The following is a 23,208-nucleotide window of genomic DNA, read 5'->3' as shown; positions in this document are numbered from 1 at the left end:
AATAAGAAGTGTCAATTTCTTGAAGTGTTCCAGATAATCAGAAAGTGATTGTGATTGAAATCTATATAGTTTAAGGATACGTCTATGTTGTCATATGATAGTCTATATTTTAGATTTACAGTTAAAATTGCTTCAGTATTATCACATGTTATTAAGAAACTTATTCTGGTTTAGAGATTATTTTGATCATGTGATTCCCCACAGTGTTAAAGCAGATCGTAAAATGTATCTACCTTTCAGAATCGACCTTAACCCCTTTTTCTTACATGTACTTGAATAAGTGTTGCTGTTTGGGTAAAGTTTCACTAAGGTGTAACATAAGTTACTCTGGCCGCTCGAATTTTCAACTTAGAGAACTTGCGATATTTTAAACACAACAATGAAGGTAATTGTATGCTTTTAATTTGATATTACATATCTCATAAAAGTTATATTAGTCCTCCTGGCTATTGCTTAAATGATATTTATTGGTATGTCAAAGCAATTACAAAGTCATTCTTTACCGCGTTACAAAGTTAAAATGAAACATACATTATCAAACATAAGCTACCAAGATTACACAGAACGTTAAGTACAACTAAAGCAAGTATAGTATATCGGTGTATTGTACTATGGCAGCTTCAAGACAGTGAATTTGTATTTTAAAGCGTTGTGTTTTGATATTTAATGGCAAGGTCAGATTGTATTCTTTACTGAAATTATCGGTTTCTGTTACTAATGTTATATCTGATGTAAATAAACGTTTCATATTTGTTCTTTAAACGCATCATACATAGAAAAGTACAACACTGGTAATGAAACAAGTGATCCTTTTGGTAATACATGTTGTTTTTGTTTCAAATAGGTTTGTTTCTTTGACTACAATGATTTTGAAATATCACTTATACTGTGGGGAGGAGTTACTGATCTGTGCGTTCATAATAATTATATTTCATTAACAAAAAAAACATAGTTGTTTATATTTCGGTTGTTGTATCATTGTTGCCAATTTTGAGTTGTTACTAAAATGTTGATATTCGTATTTTAAAAAGGTTAATAAGTGCAAATAAAACTAATGCATGAAAAAATGTTTTTAAACTGTTACATATAATTCATCTCAGTATAAAACTGTGTTTAAGGAAGTAAGTCTAGTAACTACCTTTATCTAATTTCGTTTATGTATGTTTCACAACAGTCACAGCAAACAGACACATTATAACATCAATGTACAGCATATGACATATTAGCCGTGCCATGAGAAAACCAACATAGTGGCTTTGCAACCAGCATGGATCCAGGCCAGCCTGCGCATCCGTGCAGTCTGGTCAGGATCCATGCTGTTCACTAATAGTTTCTCTAATTGCAAAAGACTTTGAAAGCGAACATCATGGATCCTGACCAGACTGCGCGGATGCAAAGCCACTATGTTGGTTTTCTCATGGCGCAGCTCATATATGTTGTTTTTAAATAGTTTACGTATGAGAGGTTATGAGAAACCACATTTTTGGTAACAGGATATGTTCATCATACATGCATACCTGTTTACATATTATATTTGTACATGAAATTCTAACTTTTTTTATTTTATGATTTATTCTTTAGTTACACCATAAAGCTCTTTTATATTACATCTTAAAACAGATTTACTGTTGAAGAAAAAGCGTTAACCTCCCCCCCCCCCCCCCCCCCCCACACACACACACACAAGAAAAAAACAACAACAAGAAAATAAAAATAAAACAGATTGACAGATTAAACACTTTAAACATTGATTACATGAATAGCAATTTAAACAGTACCGGCAGTATTAAACATAATATCAAACAACATACAGAAACTGTGAAACTTTGTACTACCTGTTTACCAATGTCAAGTAAATGCATGGCTATATATAAAAGAAGTTTTGCTGAGGTATAATAGTTTGGCACTATATCAGACCTACCCATTGAAAGGGTTTCTTTTGTTGGACATTGAAGGGAATTAGCATTGTAATATAACTGAATATTTATTTCAAACAAGACAGCTAAAACGTCGAAGTACTACCAAAAAGTACGTCAAATATATTAGTGCTTTTTCTGTATTGATACAAAGCTTTTACCAACATAAACGAAACGCTGCACATTTCAACAATCTTGATAATTTCTTAAATGGATAAAGACAAACCACAAGAAGACAAAAGCAGATTTCAGAGATTGAACAAAAATCAACTGTCGTATTCGTTTATTGAGATAATCTACTGTTGCTTTTATTTCGTATAGTTTTTTTCTCGAGCTTTGGTGTAAAATGAAATATGAGTAAGTGTGACAAGAAAAAAACCAAACAATTTTGCATAAAAGTCAAACTATTTAAATTTTCTCCATATGCCCTATATGAAATTTATATATTTTACCGTCGACGTTCTTTAACTTATAGGGGGCCTAAAGTTGTTGTATCACTACTCGTTTATTCTAGATTCTTAGGAGCCTCGATTTTGCATCATTTAGTGTAGATTACATCATTAAGCGTCCGTTTTGTATTATTCAACGTCAGTTGTATCATTCAGCAAAGTCGTTTCACTTAGCATTCCATCAGGGGTATGCGTTTGTTAACAGTCGCTATAATTTTGATGATAAAAGACAAAATAAGCATTCACTAAACTTTTACTATTGCACTGTTTTATCACGAAATGCCCCGAAACGTCTCCTGATAAACAATAACGTTCATAACTGGTATTTCAAGCAACGCGATATTTATGAGTGGATGGGAGATTTAATTTTTGTCTAACGTAACAAGCCCGCACTGTAGGACATGATTTTTTTTCAAAAATTAATTAGGTACTTTCGTTTTTTCAAAAGAAATTTATGGTTTAGGTACACATATTATGCAATAAAACTTGATGCTCCTGATGTTTTGCGGACTTTATTTTTAATGCAGCTACTTTACGGTGGTTAACATACTCGAACGTTTTTGGATTAAATAAGCGTCCTCCGACTATTTAAGATCAAGCGATGGACTTTGAATTTTATCAAGCCGCACAACTGGAAAGGTTTCGAAAACGAAAAATATCAATAGTAAAATATGTAAGTTATCAAAATTCGTAAATCCACGGAATAATGAAACATATTAGCCGTTTATACATGCCGTGATATACAGTACCGTCATAGAATTAACGGGTGTTTTTTGAAAAGAAAGAGAGGCTTCAGTATTTTGTGACAAGTGTGTCGACATTTGTCTCCATTGCAACAATACTAGGACGATTTTCAATGTTATAGCTATCATGTGCTGTTTGAAATGCATGTACAGGTACGGATATTTCATGATTTTGCCTCAGTAACCGTAGTATGCTCCGTATCTGAAATAATTGTTTTGTTTTTTGTCGTCGCCTAAGTTTTGTGAATGTAGGTTAAGCTGATTTTTCGGACACAGTACTAATTCTCCGAGGACTGTGTATGGTTTTATTTAATTTTAAAAACAAAAAGAAAATACACCTCGAATTTATGGTGACACAGACCGAAAAAGAACTATCTTGGCCCCATTATTCAGAGGCATAAACACACGAAATTGCTGGTCTTCTTTATACAGTGACCCTTTTTAGATATGTGTAAATTGCATTTCATTAACAACAATGTAAATGCTGAATAAAAATCAAAATAAGTATGGGAGCCTTGCGTGATGCAAGACGAATATTTTCAATTAAGCCGTAACGAATAAAATACTGTCAAGTATAGACACGTCATATGTTTTAAGGTATTAGACCCCTAATAGTAATGTTTAAAAATAGCATTTGCTTGGTATATTCTTAAAGTTGACTGTATTTCGCACTGTGTTGCAATTTTTAAACAATTTTTACCGTGCCGTTTTTAATAGTATTTCCTCATGCTCAAGTAGAGACAAATTTCAAAGTGATGGCCACTATCTAAAACGTTTGCAGAGAATTCATTATATCCTCGAGTGACCAGTTTCGACGCCCTTAAGGAATTACTTGTCATCTTACAATGCTAATACCTAATTTCAATTAATAAATGTCTTATTCAGATTTAACAAACCTTGAACTAAAGAACGATAGTACAACCAAGCCAAATTTTTCTTTTTATTTTTCATTGAGCTGTCATATCCAACCATGCATGAGAGCAGCCATATTTGTTGAGAGTGACCTAAAACGACGCCTCTGATTGGCTGCCTAATTATATCTTTATAACACAGTGTTGGAACAAGTACACCATAAATTTGATACTTACGTTATCCACCAGTATCTGCAACCTGCTTCTGCAATATGTAAAGACATAAATAAATGGGTTTTCTAAATTTTATTTCTATGTTTACCTCATAGTCACAACATAATTATACAAACATGTACATGATAACTATGTTAACTTGATTTACTGTTCATTTACTCCTATGTAGTACAGTGTTTACATAAAAATCCATCCCCCCTTCTAACAACTCTCACTGGGGTACAGAACCTTAAATGCACCCAATGTCCACACTTTGTGCACTGTACCCACTTAAAAATATGAGTGAAGTACTCTGGCGGACCTCCTGTGGGGTAAACAAGTTACATACACAGCACAGATCGGTGTCAGATTCCTCATCAAGTGAGACATCACTGTCAGCAGAAGTTGTTACTGGCCTTGCAGTACCAGATGGTCCAGGTTGAGGTTCAGATTTACTTTTCTGACTCTGAGACTTGGGCTTCTTGGCTTTGGCTTTCTCATGATCCTTAATCTGCTCTATCACCGGTTCTTCTGTGATGGCCTTACCACTAACAACAGAACTAAGATACCGCCGTTTCTTAGTGGGAGGTTTCTTTGAAGTGATCTGAGCAGCCTTAGAACCAAAAAACTGTGAAGGGTCTTTTGAAGTGGTATGCTGGCTGTCTGTGATCTCTGGAGTTGTTTCCTGCTGTAAGGCCTCAGACGGCTTGAAGTTGGATGGATCAACAGCACTGGGGTTGTAAGGGTAGATACCAGTTTTGCGGAATGAAGCTTGTAAATTACTAGCCGAGAGAGCCTTTGAATAAGCGGAGCATCCAAGTGAACAGACATTGTATCGTGTAATGCTTTGCCCACAGTGATCACGCATGAACTTGTGACACACAGCACTGTACACTCTTTAAAATGGTCCAAAACAACCAACATCAAGCGGCTGCAAAACATGACTTGTGTGTGCAGGGAGGATAAACAGTATCAAATTTTGTGTCTTGGCCCAGTCAATCAGGTTCAAATTAATGTGAGACTTGTGTCCATCATAGAGTACAAGAACAGGGTCTTCAACAGAACGTTCAGGTAAGTATTTTATCAGATGATGTTCAATGTACCTTCTGAATATAGTGCTGTTACTCCAGCCAGATTCTGTGACAGTCCCATCAGTCCCTGCACTTCCACCCTCCAACAGATCAGGCCTCATCCTTGCACCAGGAAATATGAAGAAAGGGGGCACACTATAGCCCAGGGCATTACCGCAGCCTATCACAGTCACAAGTGTCCTGGAAGCAGAGGTGACAGCTTGAGGTTTGAAATTAAGACCTGTAACCACTGCTGGTGGGGTGTGGGAAGTAGACAACCCCTTCTCATCCACATTGTAAATCCGTTCAGGTCTGTCCTTCAAGCTGTACTTGTCCAAGATGGATCCAAGTTCTACATAATATTTTGTCAAACAGTCTACAGTGGTTGCCTTAGCCCTCTGAATTTTCCAGACCACGTGGTTTCAATACCTTGAGTTCTGGCCAACGTGACATAAATCCACGGAACCATTTCAATGAAAGCGGATGCTCACTGTTGCGTTTGCCTAGGCATATAGCATATTCACTTGCCATGTCCACAACTTCTGCTCTGCTATAGCCATATCCACACTCGGACATAAATTTCAGATGGTCCACAAAATGGCACTCTTCCTCTTGGGAAAACATTGGTGGTGGTCCAGAATGTGTAGCTTCAGGGTCAACTCTGCCACTGAGCTTGTGTCTGAGGGAGGCCTCGGGTATGCCAAACTCCCTTGCTGTGGTTTTGACAGGAGCACCTGTCTGCCTGACCTTCTCCAAGGCTGTTACCATAGAGGTTGGAGAATAACATCTGTACTTCCTCTGTGGTACCTGAAATAAAAGAATAACAGTTAAACTAATTCATCCCCAACCATTAACCATGCAACTACAATGCATAAACATCCAATTAAATTTCAATTAACAGTATATCACATATAACGCACTAAACAGATATAACGTGTACCCTATACTCAAGGGTGAAAAAAATACAAAAATAGCCTAGCTGGTCACATGACTGTCACGTGACCAAATAAACAAAACAATGAGCGTAGCAGACGGAGGTCATGCATTTTCCCACGCTCATTTTTGCAAAGAAAATAGCTTTAAAAGTTTAGGAACTTTTTGCATCAGCTAAAACAGGTAAAAATCTAATAGATAAAATCAAATCTGATAATTCTTACCTTTGCATCCCTCACTTTCCACATAATTTTCGTAAGCGATAGTAAAACGTGTGTACTACAGTAGTGTGTATAGTAAGTGACGTCATCGATGTCGCTTGCGCGATTGGGAAGGAAAACAAAGATGGCGTCGAAATAGGTCATCGTCAAAACAGGACCCGCGACGATACCATTAATTTTCGTAAAAGAAACATCAAAGTATTGGTAAACAATTATAAAACACAAAATAAAACTGTCAAAATCATTTTTTCTGGGGTACCTCGAAAACCCCGGGATTTAATGAGACAAAATTTTCAAATTCAACATTGAAAAAAAAGGCCCGGAACCCTTTGGGGGCCCTTTTTTAAATTTTTTGGGCTCATTTCATTCAAAAAAAACCCTTTGGGGAAAGAAGTAAAACCAAACCTACATACCCTTCCACAGTATGTATTTTAAAGAGTGAAGGAAAAAAAGAGAACTCTTACCGCATGAAAACTCATATTTTTAAAGATGTTTTTAACTCTCCCCCCTTCTGTTTTTCAGAGGAAAATTTCATTTTTAAACAGCAAGAAATTGCTTAAAAAATTAAAAATTTTCCTCTTTTGGGAAACAATAAATAAAATAAAAAAGTCTTGAAAAAAGTAAAATTTTACTAAAAAAAAAAGGAAAAAAAGGAAAAAAAAATTTTGGTCCAAAAGGGCTTGAACCAAACCCCCCCCCCTAAAAATTGCAGTAAAGGGGGTTTTATGGAAAGGAATTAGATACTCTTCAAAAAAGGAAAGGGTGCCTTTTTAGGGGTCTAATCCCTTTAAAGTAAAACAAAGAAAATAAGTGAATGAAATCCATAAGAAGATTTTTTGGAACTTAAAACAAAACCCAAATTCGAACATAATATTTAGCCTCTTTTAAAATTTATTTTTTTTTTAAACCGATTTTTTTCTTTGAAGGCCCATAAAATGTACAACACCCCTAAAACCTCTTAGTCCGGTTAAAATCTTTTTTTCCCAGCCACAATACCTCAAAACGGGAGGCTTCTCTTGTAAAAAAGGGGAGGGGTTTAATTTTTCTCGGAAGCATAGAGCCCCAAAAACCCGGGATAGTTTAAACAAACGAATAATCAAAAACAAAATAGCAACTGGGTTTTTGATTAAAAGCTGCTAAACCCGGAACTATGATATTAAAATTTTATCAAGGAAAAGCATAGAGACTATTTGATCCTCTTTTTTTAAAGGTATAAAAAAAGCAGGTATGTCATTGTTTTTTGGTTGGACAGCAATAGTGCCCAACATTTGAGAAATACTGTCAGCCTGAGCCGTTGAAAAAATTACCCTTCCCCCATTTAAGGTAATATCGCCCCCCAAACCCGAAAGTCAAGGGACCCGTTAAAAATTTTTTGGGCCGAAAAAAATTTGGGACGATAGTTCCGATTGCTGGTTTTTTTTTTAAATTTTTTTTTTGTTTATTCCCCATTTTGCGTTTGAAAAAATTTCAACATGACCACAAACGTCATTTTTTTTAAAAGCAGACCCGCAAAATGACGAACTTAAACTAGTTTTTCGATTATCGTTTTTTATACCAACTAAAAACCGGAAAATTCTTTTTTTTTCCCAAGTTTATATTAAAATTTAAAACTCTCCCAATGATATAAAATTTTGGGTCAGGTTTTTTTTTTGACGTCAAAACCCCAAGGGAAAAACGATTTATAAACCGAAAAACCCACCGAAAAAACAGACGACGAGTTTTCACCCAAAATTTTGCGGGGAAGACCCTATTTTCAAAAACCCCAAAGATAGTTTTTTGAATAAATTTTAAAAGCAACCCCGTGAAAAATTTTTCAATCAAAAATCGTTTCCTAAAAAAAAATGGGGGTCACCGTTTTAGATTTCGCTCTTTTTACCATGGCCAAACCCCCCTCCCCCCCCAGTAAAAAATACAACTTTTATATTTAAATTTCGTAAATTTTTTCAAAAATTTTTAAATTTCCCGTTTCTTTTTCTTTTGGGTGGATTTTAATCTATTAAATTTCCAGAAAAGATAAAAAAGAAAAAAATTTAAATGAATTTTTTTAAAATAAAAAAAAAGTTTTTAAAGGAAATTGCTCCCTATACATGACACAAAAAACACAAAGAGTACTTTTTTTTTAAAAAACAGGATATACGAAAATTGGGAAAAAGGGCTTTTTAAACCGAACTTTTGTATTCACCTAAAATTTAAGCTAAATTTTTTATTTGTAGTTTGCGTTTCAAATTCTTAAGCAAATTTTTGTTATATTTAATAAAATTAAAAATATTTTCTAAAAACGCTAAAAACCTTTAAACAGAAAAGTGAAGCACATCAAAGTTAAATTTTCTAATAAAAATGTTTGAAGTAAACCCCTTAAAGAGTTTCTATTACCAAAAATATTTTGGGGGTTAAAACAAGACTTCTTTTTAAAATTTTATGTTAAACGCATGTATGCTTCACCCAGACGGGGATTTTTTCCATTCATTAAATTTTATTTTATTTTGGGGGTATTTCTGTCAAACCCGAAAAAGATAGGGAAAAAAAAGGAAACCCCTTTCTAGAAAAAAATTACTCCCACGGGGCCCCTTGTGTGCAAAACCGGGTTTACTGGAGAAAAAACGGGAAAAAAGTTCGAACTTCCCCCCCCCCCGGGAAATTTCCCAGTTGGCCGGGTTTCGTGTGGGGAAAATTTAAGATGAAAGGGTTTTATAAAGAAAACGCAAAAGGGACGGTGCGGCCCTTAATAAAAATTTCATTTTTTCGAAAAAAGGGGGTTTTTTTACTTTATTTTCTTTTAAAACAATAGTTTCCCCCGGGGCCTAAAAGTGCATTTTTGGAAATAAAAAACCTGGTTCTTTGTTTTTCCCCAAAATTTTTTTTTTATATTTGGGTTGTTTTGTCATTCATCCCTACTAAGTAAACGGGTTCAAAAACGTCATTAAAAACGTCAAAACATAAAAACCGCGCCATGAAAAAACCCCAACTAGTGGTTTTTGCGCCCAAAGAAAGGCGCTTCCCGCGCAGTCGGGTCGGGAAACCCCTGCTTTTTCGCTTTTCAAAGCCTTTTTGCAATTAGAAGGAACTTTTACCCGAAAAGAAAAGAACCTTTACCAAATCTTTGGAAATCCCCGGGCCCTGGTCGGGGTCCATGCTGGGGCCCCCCCGCCAAACGAAACTTTTTTGGTTTTCCATATGGTTTTAAAATTTTTAAAAATTCGTCCCCTTTTTCTGGGGTTGACCCCAACCTTTCCCCCAAAAAATTTTGGCGCCCTAAATATCGGGAGACGTGGGTTTCAAACCTTTCCCAAAATTCCCCAAAAATTTTTTTAAATGCCTTTTTTAAAAGGCATTGAAAGCAGGCGCAGGGTAAAATATTTTAAATTTAAGCAAATGGGGCCCAAAAAAAAAATGGAGACTTTGTAAAACAAAACGTATAAAAAAAATTAAAAATTAAATAAAATAGGGTAATATATAAAGCCTTGGCCCCACTTTTTGGGTGAGCTTTTTAATTTTCTTTTTAAAACTGCTTAATTTCCGTAGACTTTTTATAATTTTTGTTGGGATTATAGCACTTGTACGAACCTCCTTCTTCCCCTGATATCAGGCGGAAACTATCCTGGGTTTTTTTTTGTAACTTTTTGTTTCCCGGGGGATATATAAACAAACAAAAAAATTTTTTTAAAAGTACCAACTTTAAAACTTTTCCCTAGTAAAGATGGAACCCAAAACCCGGGCGCCCCTTTTCAAAAAATCCCATATAGAGTGCACCAGGCACTAGGAAAAAATTGCCCTGTAAAAAAGCTTGCCTGTTTGTCATGTAAAAAAAAATTTTCCTAAAAACTTCATCTTTTTAAAAAAATTTTAAAATAAACAAAAAAACGCTTCTTTTTATCATTTTTGTGATACCCATTTTTTATTAAAAAACCAACCCGGCAAAAACCCTGATTTTAAATTTCTTTAATATCCACCAACAAAGAAAAAACCCTGAATTTGAATTAACGAAAATTTACAAAAAGTAAAAAAACGTGGGTTTATTTTTTACTGGGGGGGGGGGGAAACCCCCAAACCTTTAAATTTAAGCGAAATCAAAACCCGGTGACCCCAAAATTTTTTTTTAATTTTTTTTTAAAAAAAAATTTTCGAAAAGAAATTTTAAAATTTTTTGTCCCTTCTGTTAAAATTTATTAAAAAAAAAAAAAAAAAAACCTACTCAAAATTTTTTTAAGATATGGGGCGTTTTTAGGGGAAAATTTTTTGGGGTAAAAACTCAACGTCTTTTTTCCCCGTATTTTTGCGTTCAAAAAATTCGGCCCTTGCCCCCTGATTGATTTGAAAAAAATAAACAGAAAAATTTATTATCACTGGAGAAAATAATTTTAATTTTTAAAACTTGAAAAAAAAGGGAATTTTTTTTTTTTTTGCCGTTTTTTTGGGTTGTTTTAAAAAAACGATACTCAAAAAAAAAAACCAGTCAATTTAGGGTCATTTTCCCGCTCTGCTAAAAAAATGACGTTAGGGGCCCCATGTCTGAAGATTTACACGGGGGCAAAATGGGGAAAAAAAAAAAACAAAAAATGAAAAAAAAAAAACCCCAGTCAATCGGAAATTTTCGTAAATTTTTTGTTTTTTTTTTTCGGCAAAATTTCTTTAACGGTCCTTTTGATTTTTCGTTAGGTGGCGCAAATTCCCTTAAAAATTATATCCCTCCCCCCCTTCCCAAGCAAGTTATAGTTATATAACTTTCACAAAGCTGAACGAGAAAAGTAATATAAACCGAGTCTCAACGTAAAAGGGGTTGACCGGGGGTATAATTAGGGTCAAAAGCATTTCGCTTTTTTTGCGGTTTTTTTTTCTTACCCAGTCAATTTTTAATTTTTTCCCCTTCGTTTTTTTTTCATATATAAAGTTTTTGGTTTTTAAACCCGGGGTTTTAAAACCTACAATGGACGCGCTTTTTTGGGGATGTATTGAAATTTTTCATGCATTTGAAATTTTTTTTTCAAAACATTCGGGAAATATTCCTAAAAAAAACACAAATTTGGATCCCCATGTCGTATTTTTTCCCCGTTTTAAAAAATGGAAAAATTTAAACTGTTAAAATTCCTGTGATTTAGTTATACATATACATATACCCCCCAATTTAAAACAGATGGGTCACCGTTATTGCATTTTCAAAAATCAAAATACCCGGGAAAATTACCCCGGCCCCCTTTAAACGCCCGAGTCGGGGGGTAAAACCAAAATAAAAATGCATCCCGAAACGAGCTGTTTTGGAATTTTTTTTAAAAAACGGTATTTTACCCAAAAAAGACTTTTCAGGATCCGCCCAAGGGGCAAAATGCATTTTTTTTCAAAATTTTTATAGACTCCCAATTTCAAGTTTGTTTCTTCGTTTTTGCCCCCAATCATTTTAACATGTGGTGGGTTTTCCCAACCCCGAAGCCTTTTCTAAAAAAAAATTTTTTTAAAAGGGGGTGGGGGGGGGAACACGGGCCCCCATCTAACGAATCCCTTATGGTTAGAAAATTTATATAGAAAACTATATAAAGCTATATTATAAGGAAAAAACCGTTAGAGGGGCCCCTTAAGGGCGGGGGGACGTACTGTGTGCAAAATTTAAATAAAACTTATGCTTTTGGGTTAAAAAATTTAATCCCTCGCCCACCCCTAGGACGTCATCAAAAAACGCGATCTTTTTAAAAAAAAGCCAGATAGAGATTTTTAAAAATTCTTGTTTTAAATTTGGGAAAATTTACTTTTGATTTTTTATTTCGGGGTAAACAACCATGGATGAAAATTTTTGGCCTAAACTTTAAAAACGAAACGGGGGGCTGTGCCCAAAAATATGGATCATGGGGGGTTTGTAAATCGCGCGACAAGAGGTAAACTTTCACTTTTTGGATTGAAATAAGATCTACATAATTTTTTGGAATGTGGGGGGGGCAGTAAAACCCTTTCGCTAGGATTTTATATTTTGGGAAAAGGTTTAGGTATTCCCCTTAAAAACCCAGTAAAATAAATAAATTAGAAGGGTTTGATGTTACCAAAAGAAATTTTATTTGATAGCTATTGGGTAAAATCTATGTAGAACAAAAAAATAAATTTTTAAAAATTAAAGAAAAAGAAAATTGTTTTAAATTTCAGGTTGGGTATACCAAATATAACCGTTTTCCAAAATTTCAACCCAAAAATAAAAAGGGGTTGGGGGGGTTTTTTAATAAAAATTTGAGTTTTTTTTCTTCCCAAAATTCGTTTGAATCGCAAAACATTTTAAAAGTATATTTTTTATATAATTTTTAAAAAAACAAGGGGTAAAAACCTGGGAAAAAAAAAGTTTCCCAAATCAAACTGATGTCAGTGTTGTTATTTTAACTTTTTAAACCAAATTTTTAAATTAAAAAGGTTTTGGCGAAAATAAAGTCATTAAAAATTAATTGTTTTTCTTTAAAAAATTCGAAAAGGGTACCAAATTTCCCAAATAAGCACCGCATAAACAGAAACCCTTAAATTTTTTTTTTAATTGCACAATCAAATTTTAGGAGGGTTTTCACAAAAACCCTGAAAATTTAGACTGCATAAGGGAAAATTTAATTTTAAACTGCACACTTTTTTCCCCCCCCATTTAGGAATTCAGGTTTTTCTTTAAAAATTTTTTGGGGGGGTTGTATAAAGAAAAAGCAGTCGAAAACTTAAACCGCGAGGGGCAAAAAAAAATTAGGCTTTTAAATTCATTCGATTATTAAAGGGTGCTTGGGGAAAGCCGGGTAAAATTTTTTTATGGAATTGGGTTTTTTATCCCATTTGCTGTATCAAAGTATATACTTACATTTTCTTTCCCAAATCCCTTAAATTTTTTTTTTATTTTTTTACCAAATTTTTTTCCCGGGCCAGTTCGGGGTTTTCCCTTAAAACCCCTTTTCAATAATAGGTTGTGCCCTTTTTTAATGAATGAAAAACCCAAAGGTAAAAAACCACCGGGTCAATTTTCCCTTCTTCCCACTATATTTCCCAATTTACTTTCCCCCCCAAAACCCGGTTCCCAAGCAAAAGTTACCCCCCTTATTAATATTACTAAGCACATCTGAAACCGACTTTTTTTCGCATATATTACTTTAAAAAAAGGAAAGTTTGAAAAAAAAAAACGGGGGGAAAAAAACTTTGGGCGTTTTCTAGATGTACTTAGTTTTTAAAATGGGGGCCAAATGTGGTTTAAAACACTTTGGGAGCGAAGACCAAGGGGCACAAAACAAGTCGGCGCCGCGAAGGACAAAATTACTTTTCCCGGGTCAAAAAATTCCCCTTTCCCAAAATCGCAAAGGGGACTGTGCGCAATGATGCTTTAAATGACTGTGCACAACGAAGAAAAAAGAAATGGTATCTAAATATCGAAAAAACCCCCCCACTTTTTTTCCAAACTGCCCAAAAAATTAAAAAAAAAAACCAAATGTCTTGAAAAATCTTTTTTTTTTTTCCCATAAACCCAAATCAGCTCGAACATAAAGGCATTTTTTTTTTTTGGGGTGAAACCGCCGATGGGACGTAAGACGGGCCCCTTTCCCGCCGACGGCCGGGAAATTGGGCCGGGGCCTATGAAATTTTTAAAAAACGGGCAATAAAACGGGGGACCTTTTTCCTGTTAAAGTGGGTATATCGTAAAATGATAAAAACCAAAAATTCCCGGAAAATTTAAAAAAAAAAATTTTAACCCAAATTAAAAAAGCGAGAAAACTACACAGGGTACCCAAAAATAGGGGTTTTTTTATAAATTTTTTCCCGGAATGTTTAAAAAAAAGGGACAAATCCAATAAAAAAATAAAATACATCACCACCCAAAAAGCGCGTCCATTGTGGGGTCACCCTTTGGGCCCAAAATTCTTAAAACAAAGTTTTAAAAATAAAAAAAACTACGAAGGAAAATATTCCCTTTTGACGGGTGAAAACAACCGCAAAAAGCAAACCTGCTCGCACGAAATTTATGCCACCGGTCAACGCTTACTTGGGAGACTCGGTAAAAAGGATTTTCATTATTGCATTTTTTGGGGAAAATTTTATTATTTTAGTTCTTTCAATTTCAGTACCACTTAGGGGAATACACGGGAAAAGGAAATTTGAAAATTTCATTTGGACGTTGTTTTTGGTCCGGGGCCGGGTAAAACAAGACCTTTTTAAATTTAAAATGTCCCAAAAAGGGTTTTTGTTAAAAGGTACTTGTAATACTTCGTATAATTAGTTTATTTGGGGAAATTTTAAAATCGTTTTTATTTTCTCTTTACAACTTTTCACAACATCTGATAAGCCCGGGAACCCATAAGTAGTCATAAACGGCTTTCCCGCCACGGGAAATTTTATTTTCTTTATTTTGGGTAAAATAAGTCTATTGAATCTAGTATTTTAATTTTTTATACATTTTTTTCAATACAAATTTTGCAAAAAATGGAGATGATACCAAAAAAAATTTAAACTCTTTTTTACGGGTTTTTTTTTTCAGTGTGAAATGATAGCCTAGGCACCCAAATTTTTACTAAATATTTTGGGATGTTTTTCTTCCTCCCAAATGTAAAATAGAAATATTTGATAAAAAAAAAACGCCCCTTCTAAAAATATATGAAAGAAATTGGCCCAAATTTCTTGTATAGACGGGTTTTCATTGTTTGGGGTTTTCCCAAAAAATAGTCTATACCAAAAGCCCCCCAGCAAAATTTAAAAATTTCGAAAAGAGTATATATAAGTTTAGTCTGCTTTCAACACTTTTAAAGAGAAAATCCCAGAATTTTTTCTTATATCTTTAAAAAATAAAGTCTAAAATCCAAGTCAAAAAACTCAAAAAAAATTTCTGGTAAAAGAAACGCCATGCCCTTTATTATAACTTCCCAAAAACCAAAACAAAACTTACCTGAAAGAAGTTATTAAAGTTTTTAAAATTTGTAAACAAACCCCAACAACTTTTTTAACCATTACTATTTTTTCCACTCACGAAGGGCTTTAAAAATTTCCCGGGTGATAATTTTTTGATCCCAAGTTTTTTTTTTTTTAAAATTTATAAATGAGGACCCCATAACAAAATTTTGTGTAAACAGCTAAAATTTGGAAAATTTAAAAAGTAAATATCTGAATTTTACTGTTTAACATGTTGTTAAAACAATAAATAAATCCCTATAGTTTTTAAAAACGTGGGAGGACCTGAAACAAAAACTATTCCCCCAAAAGGTTTTTTTCAATTTTTTTCTTTTAATTTTTATTTTTTAAATTTTTTTTTACTTTTGCCCCAATTTGTTTTATTTTAGCTTCATTTTTTCGGCCCATTTTCAAGAGTTTTTTCCCCCCTTTTAGATTTTTTTGGGTGGGTACCATCTGAAATTGCATATATTTTTTTTTAAAAATTTTTCCATCTCAAAGTGTGCGGGTTTTTCTTAAAAAAAAAATTTTTTGACAGAGGGTATCAGTTTTTTTGAAAATTTTTTAAACGGGTAAAAATTGCGACTTGTTTTCCTCTGACCCACAAAACTCCCCCACTGTTTCTTGAATACGAAACTCAGTTCCTACAAACTTCCTGCATATCACTGTGACATTTCGGCATTCCGACGTCAGACATTTACATTAAGTATGCAACATGCATTCATTGCTACAAACAATTATTTTGAACACACCTGTCTAAAGTATTCTGATGAAAATCAAAAAAAGCCCCCCGCCATACAAAAATTTCCCGGGGGACCAAATTTTTGTTTTAAAAAAAAGTCCGACCCACTTTCCCAACCTTTTTTTTCCGAACAAGCAAACCCCTACGGCAGATTGTCACATTTGACAAAAAAAGGGGGGGGGGGGGGGGGGGGGATGTTTAGACGACCATAAAACACCATTGGGTCAATCGAAATAGTAAACTAAAACCATACCCGGGCTTAGTGAGGGAATTTTTTAATTTTTTACAAATCAAAGGAAAAGATTATTTTTTCCCCTTTTTCATTTAAATTTTTCGGTTTATACCAGTAAACAAGTTTCGAGCAGAGCTAAAAAAAGGGGAAACCAACCCTTTTCCAAAGAAAAACCTTTCCAAAGCTTCGTCAATGCCTAAAAGGTAAAAATGTATTGGCAAAACTCCCGAAAATCGATCCCTTAAATTTCGAAATAAAGGCGAAACGGGGTTACATTAACTGCAACCCCGTTACAGAAACAAAAATAAATTGAATAAATTACACAAACACATCAAACAGAAATTTTAAAATTTTATTTATAAGTTTTTATGGGCGTGGCCCATATGGCAACTTTGCAGTTTTTGAGGGTGGGGGAAGCCCCGGGGGGAATTACCCAGACATTACGCCCTAAAACGAGCCAACACCGGGGTAGAATAACTGGCCTTTCCAAAGAACCACCCTAGGGTCGCTTCCTCAGGTTTCGAAACCAACAGCAGGGGGTGTTTAAAACCCAACATACAAACTTGCAAACATCAAATGACACATTTTTTGCAGAAAGAAAAGGAAAACCCAAAAGCATACGAATGAAGTATTTAAAATGCCCTAAAAAGGACTAGTATTTTTCTTTTATCACTTATTATATGCGGTATCTTATTTCAGGGATTCTTTTAAATTTTTTCCCCCGGAACTAAAAATTTTCGTCTTCTGATTTCCCCCAAACATACCTTTCAGTGTCTTTGCCCCCCAATATCTCCCAACCCCCCTTTTTTCCCCTATTTTAAAATAAGCAAAGTAAATCTAAACAAATTTTTTAAAAAATGCTGATACCTAGCTGATTTTTGGTTAAGAAAGGGCCCCATTTCCCAAATCCCTTTGTAAAAATTTGGGTGAGTTTCCTACCAAAGGGTAATTGTACATTTACCTGCCCTGCAACTTCTTCCGCTTTCTTTGACATTGTTTGCAGTGCTTCACTTAATGCGTTTTCGCCAGTGGTTTCTGCCGCTGTTTTGCAATAAACTTTCAATGTTTCTTCAGCCATCGCAGTCAGGTCATTTTCAAGCGTGTCTTTGATCAAATTATCTGAAATTACACAACCATTTTCTACTACTTCAGTTCCTTCAACTATACCCCCGTGGTCATTTTTAATGTTTCATTCCCGGGATTCAAAACTTCAAAACAGCATCCACCATAAGGGGAGCCATTTCAAATTCACAAATCAGTAAAATTTAAAACGCCGGAAATTAAACCGAGAACAAATTTAAAACATACTTTTTTCGCTTTTTCCCCTGCAGCAGGTCCACAGAAAATTTTCCATCTTTTTTTAAGAGTTTGAAAATTTTTTTTTCCCAAATGTTTTCAAATGGGGGTTTTTTAAGCTTTTTTTGAAAGGGAGCGGGTAAAGAACAGAGTTTCATTTCCTGGTTGATGTTTTTTACAGCATTTTGACATTTTCAAGTAAAGCTGTTAGGGTTCGCGTAAAGTTTCTCTTTCTTGTAGAGTTTAACGCATATCCACATTTGCTACGTCTTGAACGTTTTCTAAGGTGAGGTTTTGATATTAAAAAAGTTTTTAAAAACCCAAAATCAGAACCTTTCCCGTACCCAAAATTTGAAAACCCCAAATCGTCAGGGGTATAAAAAATCTTTAGAAAAAAAAAATGGCGACAGTGATGGGTTTTTTTTGAATAAACCTGTATTTTTCTCGTTTAAAAAGGCTTCTGTTTCTTTGGGGGGGTTTTTAAACACAAATTTTGATTTAAAATTTCGAATTTTTTACAGTTTTACTAAAATCCGAGCAAGCCTTCTGAAAATTTGATTTCACGAGCCCCCTTCTTGAATTTTTCATCTTGAAAGGATGGCGAAATTAAAAATTTTTTTGGCCCGGCTTTTGTATACCTTTTTTTGGGGTTGTATTTTTAAAAAGAAAACCCCTTTTAAAAAATTTTTAAAACAAAACCCGTCCCCCTTTTAATACAAAAAAATACTTTTTGAAAAAACCCCAAAAGCATTTTTTTGGACATCATCCGAAATATTAAGAGGACGAAAAATTTTCAGGCTGTTTAAGTTTTTTTTCAAACTAAACAATTTAGCTTTTGCTGACCGTTTTAACCAACAACCAAAGGTTTTTTCCCCTGAAAAATCTGAAAAAAAGGTATACTACCTTGAATGAACAGGGCCCTCTCGTTCAAAGTTTCATGGCTTTTCGTCCCCACTTAAATTGACATCGTTAATTTGAGGCCTAGTCTCCTACTCAACATAAAGTCTAATCTTTTACGTTTTCAAAAAGACTTTCGCACTTTTCCGCAATTTTGTGTTGTTTTCGCACTGAACAGCGCTTTTTTTTAAAAAAAGGGGCTGAAACCCCAAAACGTAATTTTTATATGGCAAGTACCTTTTGAAACCTCTTAAAGGGAGAAAGAAAAAAAACCACGAAAAAGACTAAAAAATTTTTACAAAAAAGGGGCCCAAAAGGTGCATACGTTTTTTTTTTTTTTCCCTTTGGGGTCAAAAGGGGTTCACCCTCCCTTTGCTTCTTTTTCCGGCTTATTTTTTTTTTTCTTTTTCCATGCCCTCCAGTTTTTTTCGGGAAAGTAAAATTGTTTGCTTGAAATTTTTTTATTTGCTTGATCATTTTTATGGGGGAATGTTTTATTTTTTTTTAAAATACAAAAGCCATAAACTTGTACTTTTTGAAATGCCCATAAACATTTCAAACAAACTGTTTAAAAGGCCCCCTTTTGATAACATAGAAATCACTAAAGGGAAATCGGTTATCCATCACTATTTTTGATAAAGGGTAACATCTGGGGAGTAACACCTAAAACCGAAAGTTTTTCGGCATTAATATCGTACCCCTTTTGCCGGGGGGAGACTGTGTTTTTTGATTTTTGGGAAAAAAATTTGGGTTAAAATTGTTTTTTAATCACATATAATGAAAGCTGCGGGAAAATATTGTATAAAAATTCATAAGCTTTAATGGTATTCCCAACTGTAAACCCTTTTTAAGAAATTTGATAATGTGGGATTTTTCCTTCGTGTCTTATATCTTTATGTAGTCCTTTTTGGGCTATGATAAAAAAAATCGTAATTTTTGAATGGTTTTTAGAAAAACAAAAAATTCCCTAAAAGTTATACCCCACCCCAAAACTAATGGGAAAAATTTGTAACAACAATTGAATTTTAATTCCTAAAAATTCCCAAAAATACTTTTAAAAGGGGAAACAAAAAAATTTTTAAAAAAATGTTTTATAAATGAAAAGAAATTTCTAACACTTCGAGACAAATTCAATAAAAAATTGAAATTCCTTTCTTTCCCCACCTTGTTTGTGTAATTTCCAAACTATTTTTTTTCCCCAAAGGAAAGTTTTTTGAACGTTTCCCATTAAAAAAAACAAAAAAAAAAAAAAAAAAACCCCAAAAAAAAAAAACAAAAACACAAAACGTGCGGGCCCCCGGGGAGTTTTCCCACACCAGTATCAACAAATAAACCATATAACACTTAAAAGTTTCGAAGCTTTCCTTAAAAACCCGACAAAAGGGTTTTTATCTAGATTTTAAAATTTCCCAACAATAAAATTTTTTAAAATTTTATTCTTCTTTTTATGAATACGGATAAAAAGGGTGAGATTTTAAAGTTTTGTGGGAAAACCCAAAGGGGTTAAAAAATCCTTGAGGGCAGGGAAAGTGCATATTTAGGGGCAAACTTTTTTGGGTTTTAAAACTAATTAGCCTGTTTGATAATCCAAAGTTATAAAATGAAAAAAAGAATGTCTAATCAACTATTTTTTCCTCGGGAATGAAAATAAAAACAAATTGTTTTGTTCAAAAAAAAATTTTCCCTCTTGGTCCCTTTTGGGTTAAGAAACCCAGCGATGTTTCTTAAACATGCAAAAACCCGGGAAAATTAAAATATATCTGAAATTTCAAAAACAATTTTCTGAAGAAAAAAAAATCGCCCGAAACGATTAAAACGCCCCGGGTAAAATTTCCCATTGTCTCGCAATAAACGGGGTTTTTCCCACTTCCCGGGGGGGGGGGGAAAAGGTCCCTTATATTAAATTTTTAAACGCAACTAAACGTACAGGAGTGACTTATTTAAACCCCCCAAAACCCGGGCTTGGGCCCCCAGAAGAATGGCAACCATAAAAAAATTTTTTAAAAAATTTTTTGAAAAATACAAAAACGTAAAAAAAAAATTTTTTTAAAACCCTTTAAAAAAAAAAATTCTCGTCTTTGGAGTAAATTCCCTCCGGGCTTTCCCCTTTTTAAAATAAAAAACAAAACTAGTATATGGTTTCCCAGATGGGGGGAAAAAGGTAAATAAAAAAACCTAATATAAGAGAAACACAAATGTGAATGCAAAAAAAAAAAGTCTTTCCCAAAATAAAGTTACCACAAAAAATGTATTTTCTTTTTCATAAGGGCTAACAAAAAAAGAAGTTTAAAAAAAAAACCTAATAATTGAAAATCAAAAAATTTTGAATTTCAAAAAAAAAGACAATTTTTTTTTTTTGGAATTTAAGGGGAAAATAAAATCCCGACAAAAAGTTAAAAAAAAAAAAGGTTTTAAACCATTCCCTTTGCTCCCAAGCCAATCAGAAGGATTAAAAGTGAAAAAAAGCATAAAAAAAAACTTTTAAAATTTTTATTAAAGGGGGCCCTAATTCCGGGGAAAAAAATTGGTTTTCAGAGTTTATGCAACCTTGTGTCCAAAAATGATGTGGGGATGGGGTTTTGGGAAAAACATTTTTAAATTTTAAAACAAATTCCCTTTAGGAATAACGAAATAAGGGAAAAAAACCTCAAAATTTAAACCCCAAATTCTAAGTAAAAAAGGGGGCATAATTTTTATGAAAAAGGTGGGCAAATTTTTGCACCTTTTGTCACAAAGGGCGGTGGGGTAAGGTGGAAAATCTGTTTTAAAAAATTTGAACAAATTCATTCAGTAATAAACCCGAAAATAATGATTTCGCGACGCGACGGGGCGGGGAAAAAAAACTTTACCCTAAAATAGGGCCCCCCCACCCCCCCAAAATTTTTGGTTTGGGGGATAAAAGATACTAGAAAGTAAGTTACGCTTTGCTAATGATTACCCAAGCAACTGATGACAGTTTCCATGATAAGCAAGCTCCGTAACCGGGAACTCTCTCACAGTCCTTGTTTTGGTTTTTTGTTGGGCCCACTTTTTTCTCGTTTTAAGTTTTTTCTTTACCTATAAAGAGGAAACCCTAAAGTCCCTTTTTCATGGGAAATTTCTTTCTAGAGGGAAAACATTTTAAAATTTTGCACCACCGGGCCCTATGAAATTTTTGCGTGCCCCCACCCTTTAATCATGTTTAAAAATTGAGGTTTGGTTTTAAGCCCGTGCCAAAAGGGGGAGGACGAAACAACCCTTTCCACTACCCGGGCCCAATTTAGCCCGGGTCAACAAACTGAGGGGGCAAAAATTTTTTTAATTTTTTTCCCCGCTAAGGGAACCTCTGTTTTTTTCCACGTTTTTTTACTTTAAAAATGAAACTTTTGGGGGCCAAAAAGATCACCCGTAGGGACACCAAGGGTGCTTGGGAAAATCCCTTGAAAACCAAAATTTTATCTTGATGGGAGTTTGATCATAACCATTTTATTCATACAAAAAAAAGGTTTTCATCTCATAAAACCTCACACTCTTAAAACCCTTCAAGGGCTTTGGGGGTTTAAAAACCCTCCTAATAAAAATTTAAAATTTAAATTTCAGATCCAGTTTTGATTTTTTTAAAAAAGGGAAAGGGTGGGGAGGGTATATTTACCCCTTCTAAGCCATTTTGTTTTTTAATCCCTTTGAACCCTTTTTTTGTTTTTTTTTATTAAATTTTCCAAAAGGTTTCCCTAAAGGCAATATAAATTTCCCAAAACATGATAAAAATTGCAAAAAAAAGGATGAGAAATTGGGAAGGTATCTTTTTTTGGGGGAATTTTTGGGGAAAATCCCCTTGGATTTTTAAAAAATTAAAATACGGGAAAGTTTTTTTTATTTTTTTGGTTTTTCCCCATGGGGATCAGAACCGATTTTTGGGGGTAAAACAATAGATAGTTTCCCAAATATACCGCCATAAACTTTAAAAAGTGCTTTAGCTTTTTGCCCGAAAAAATTTTTTTTAGAAAAGAAGAAAATAATTTGGGGAAAAGCCCTTTAAAAAAACAGTTAAATTTTGCCCCAAATTTAAAATTCAGGAGATTCCTTTTATGAAACCTTTTAAAAAAAACAAAAACCCGAATTTGGGGACTTTTGCAAAAATTTTTCCCCTTTTTTTGTCAGCTATCCACCTTTTCTGTCCATCCATCATTTACAAAAGGGTTTTTGATTTTTCAAGATACTTTGGGTTTTTTTAATGGGGGGTTATTTAATTTTTAATACAAAAAGCGGTTTTTTGATTGGTAACAAAGGGCAAGAAAAGCCCTTCCTAATTTTGCTTTGGGGAATAGGCCTTTTTTTTGGGATAAATAACTTGCATAAATTTCATTCGTTTTTCCTCCCTTTTAAACGAAATTTCGGGAAATACAAAAGGAAAACCAAAAATGTACCTCAAACAATAAAGTACATCAATACACAAAACTTTTTGGGTAAATTTCCGGGTTTCCCTGTATCGTTTGCCCGGGAACGAGTGTTTTTTCCCCCCCAAAATCCCTCCGGAAACCCAACAAATCACGGGGGAAAAAAAATTTTGCATGCCTTTGTTTTCAGGTGCCCTCGCCCTTTTTGGGGCGTTTTTTAGTTTAAAAACAATTTTCACAAACGCAAAATGTTGGGTTGTAAATTACAAACCCACCTTTAAAACGTATGACGGTAAATAAATTTTCCGGAAACCCCCGTGGTCCCCCTCCCTTTTAGTCCCCCCCTGACCCCTATATAAATTTCAAACTTTTTTTGGGGGAAAAAAAGGGGT

At 34.1% G+C, this 23,208-nt stretch overlaps 2 protein-coding genes across 3 annotated transcripts in view; both read right to left on the bottom strand.

Moving 5' to 3' along the window:
* LOC128557741 (3-hydroxyisobutyrate dehydrogenase, mitochondrial-like) overlaps positions 1–17,434 on the bottom strand; it is a 29,236-nt gene extending 11,802 nt beyond the window's left edge. The window contains exon 1 of the mRNA XM_053545909.1: positions 17,209–17,434. Coding sequence (XP_053401884.1) covers positions 17,209–17,325 — 117 coding nt within the window. The 5' untranslated portion in view covers positions 17,326–17,434. The remainder of the gene's footprint in view (positions 1–17,208) is intronic.
* On the bottom strand, positions 3,905–6,559 carry LOC123566337 (uncharacterized). Of its 2 annotated transcripts, none has more exons than XM_053545907.1 (2): positions 6,400–6,559; positions 3,905–6,049 (listed from the first exon to the last, which is right to left on the bottom strand). In XM_053545907.1, the coding sequence occupies exon 2, from the start codon at positions 5,038–5,040 to the stop codon at positions 4,423–4,425; it is 618 nt and encodes a 205-aa protein (XP_053401882.1). In that variant the 5' UTR covers positions 5,041–6,049; positions 6,400–6,559; the 3' UTR covers positions 3,905–4,422. Both variants share the same exon structure in this region, with proteins under 2 accessions (XP_053401882.1, XP_053401883.1).
* Positions 17,435–23,208: the final 5,774 nt, after the last annotated feature.

This window comes from Mercenaria mercenaria, chromosome 6, assembly GCF_021730395.1.
Source record: "Mercenaria mercenaria strain notata chromosome 6, MADL_Memer_1, whole genome shotgun sequence".
Lineage (NCBI taxonomy): Eukaryota > Metazoa > Mollusca > Bivalvia > Venerida > Veneridae > Mercenaria > Mercenaria mercenaria.
Note: the sequence above shows the minus strand (reverse complement) of the source record. Positions and strands in the feature narration are given on the sequence as shown.

What these genes read in the sequence shown, in the direction of transcription:
- LOC123566337 (XM_053545907.1), bottom strand. Translation starts at nt 5,040, where the DNA reads ATGCGTGATCACTGTGGGCAAAGCATTACACGATACAATGTCTGTTCA.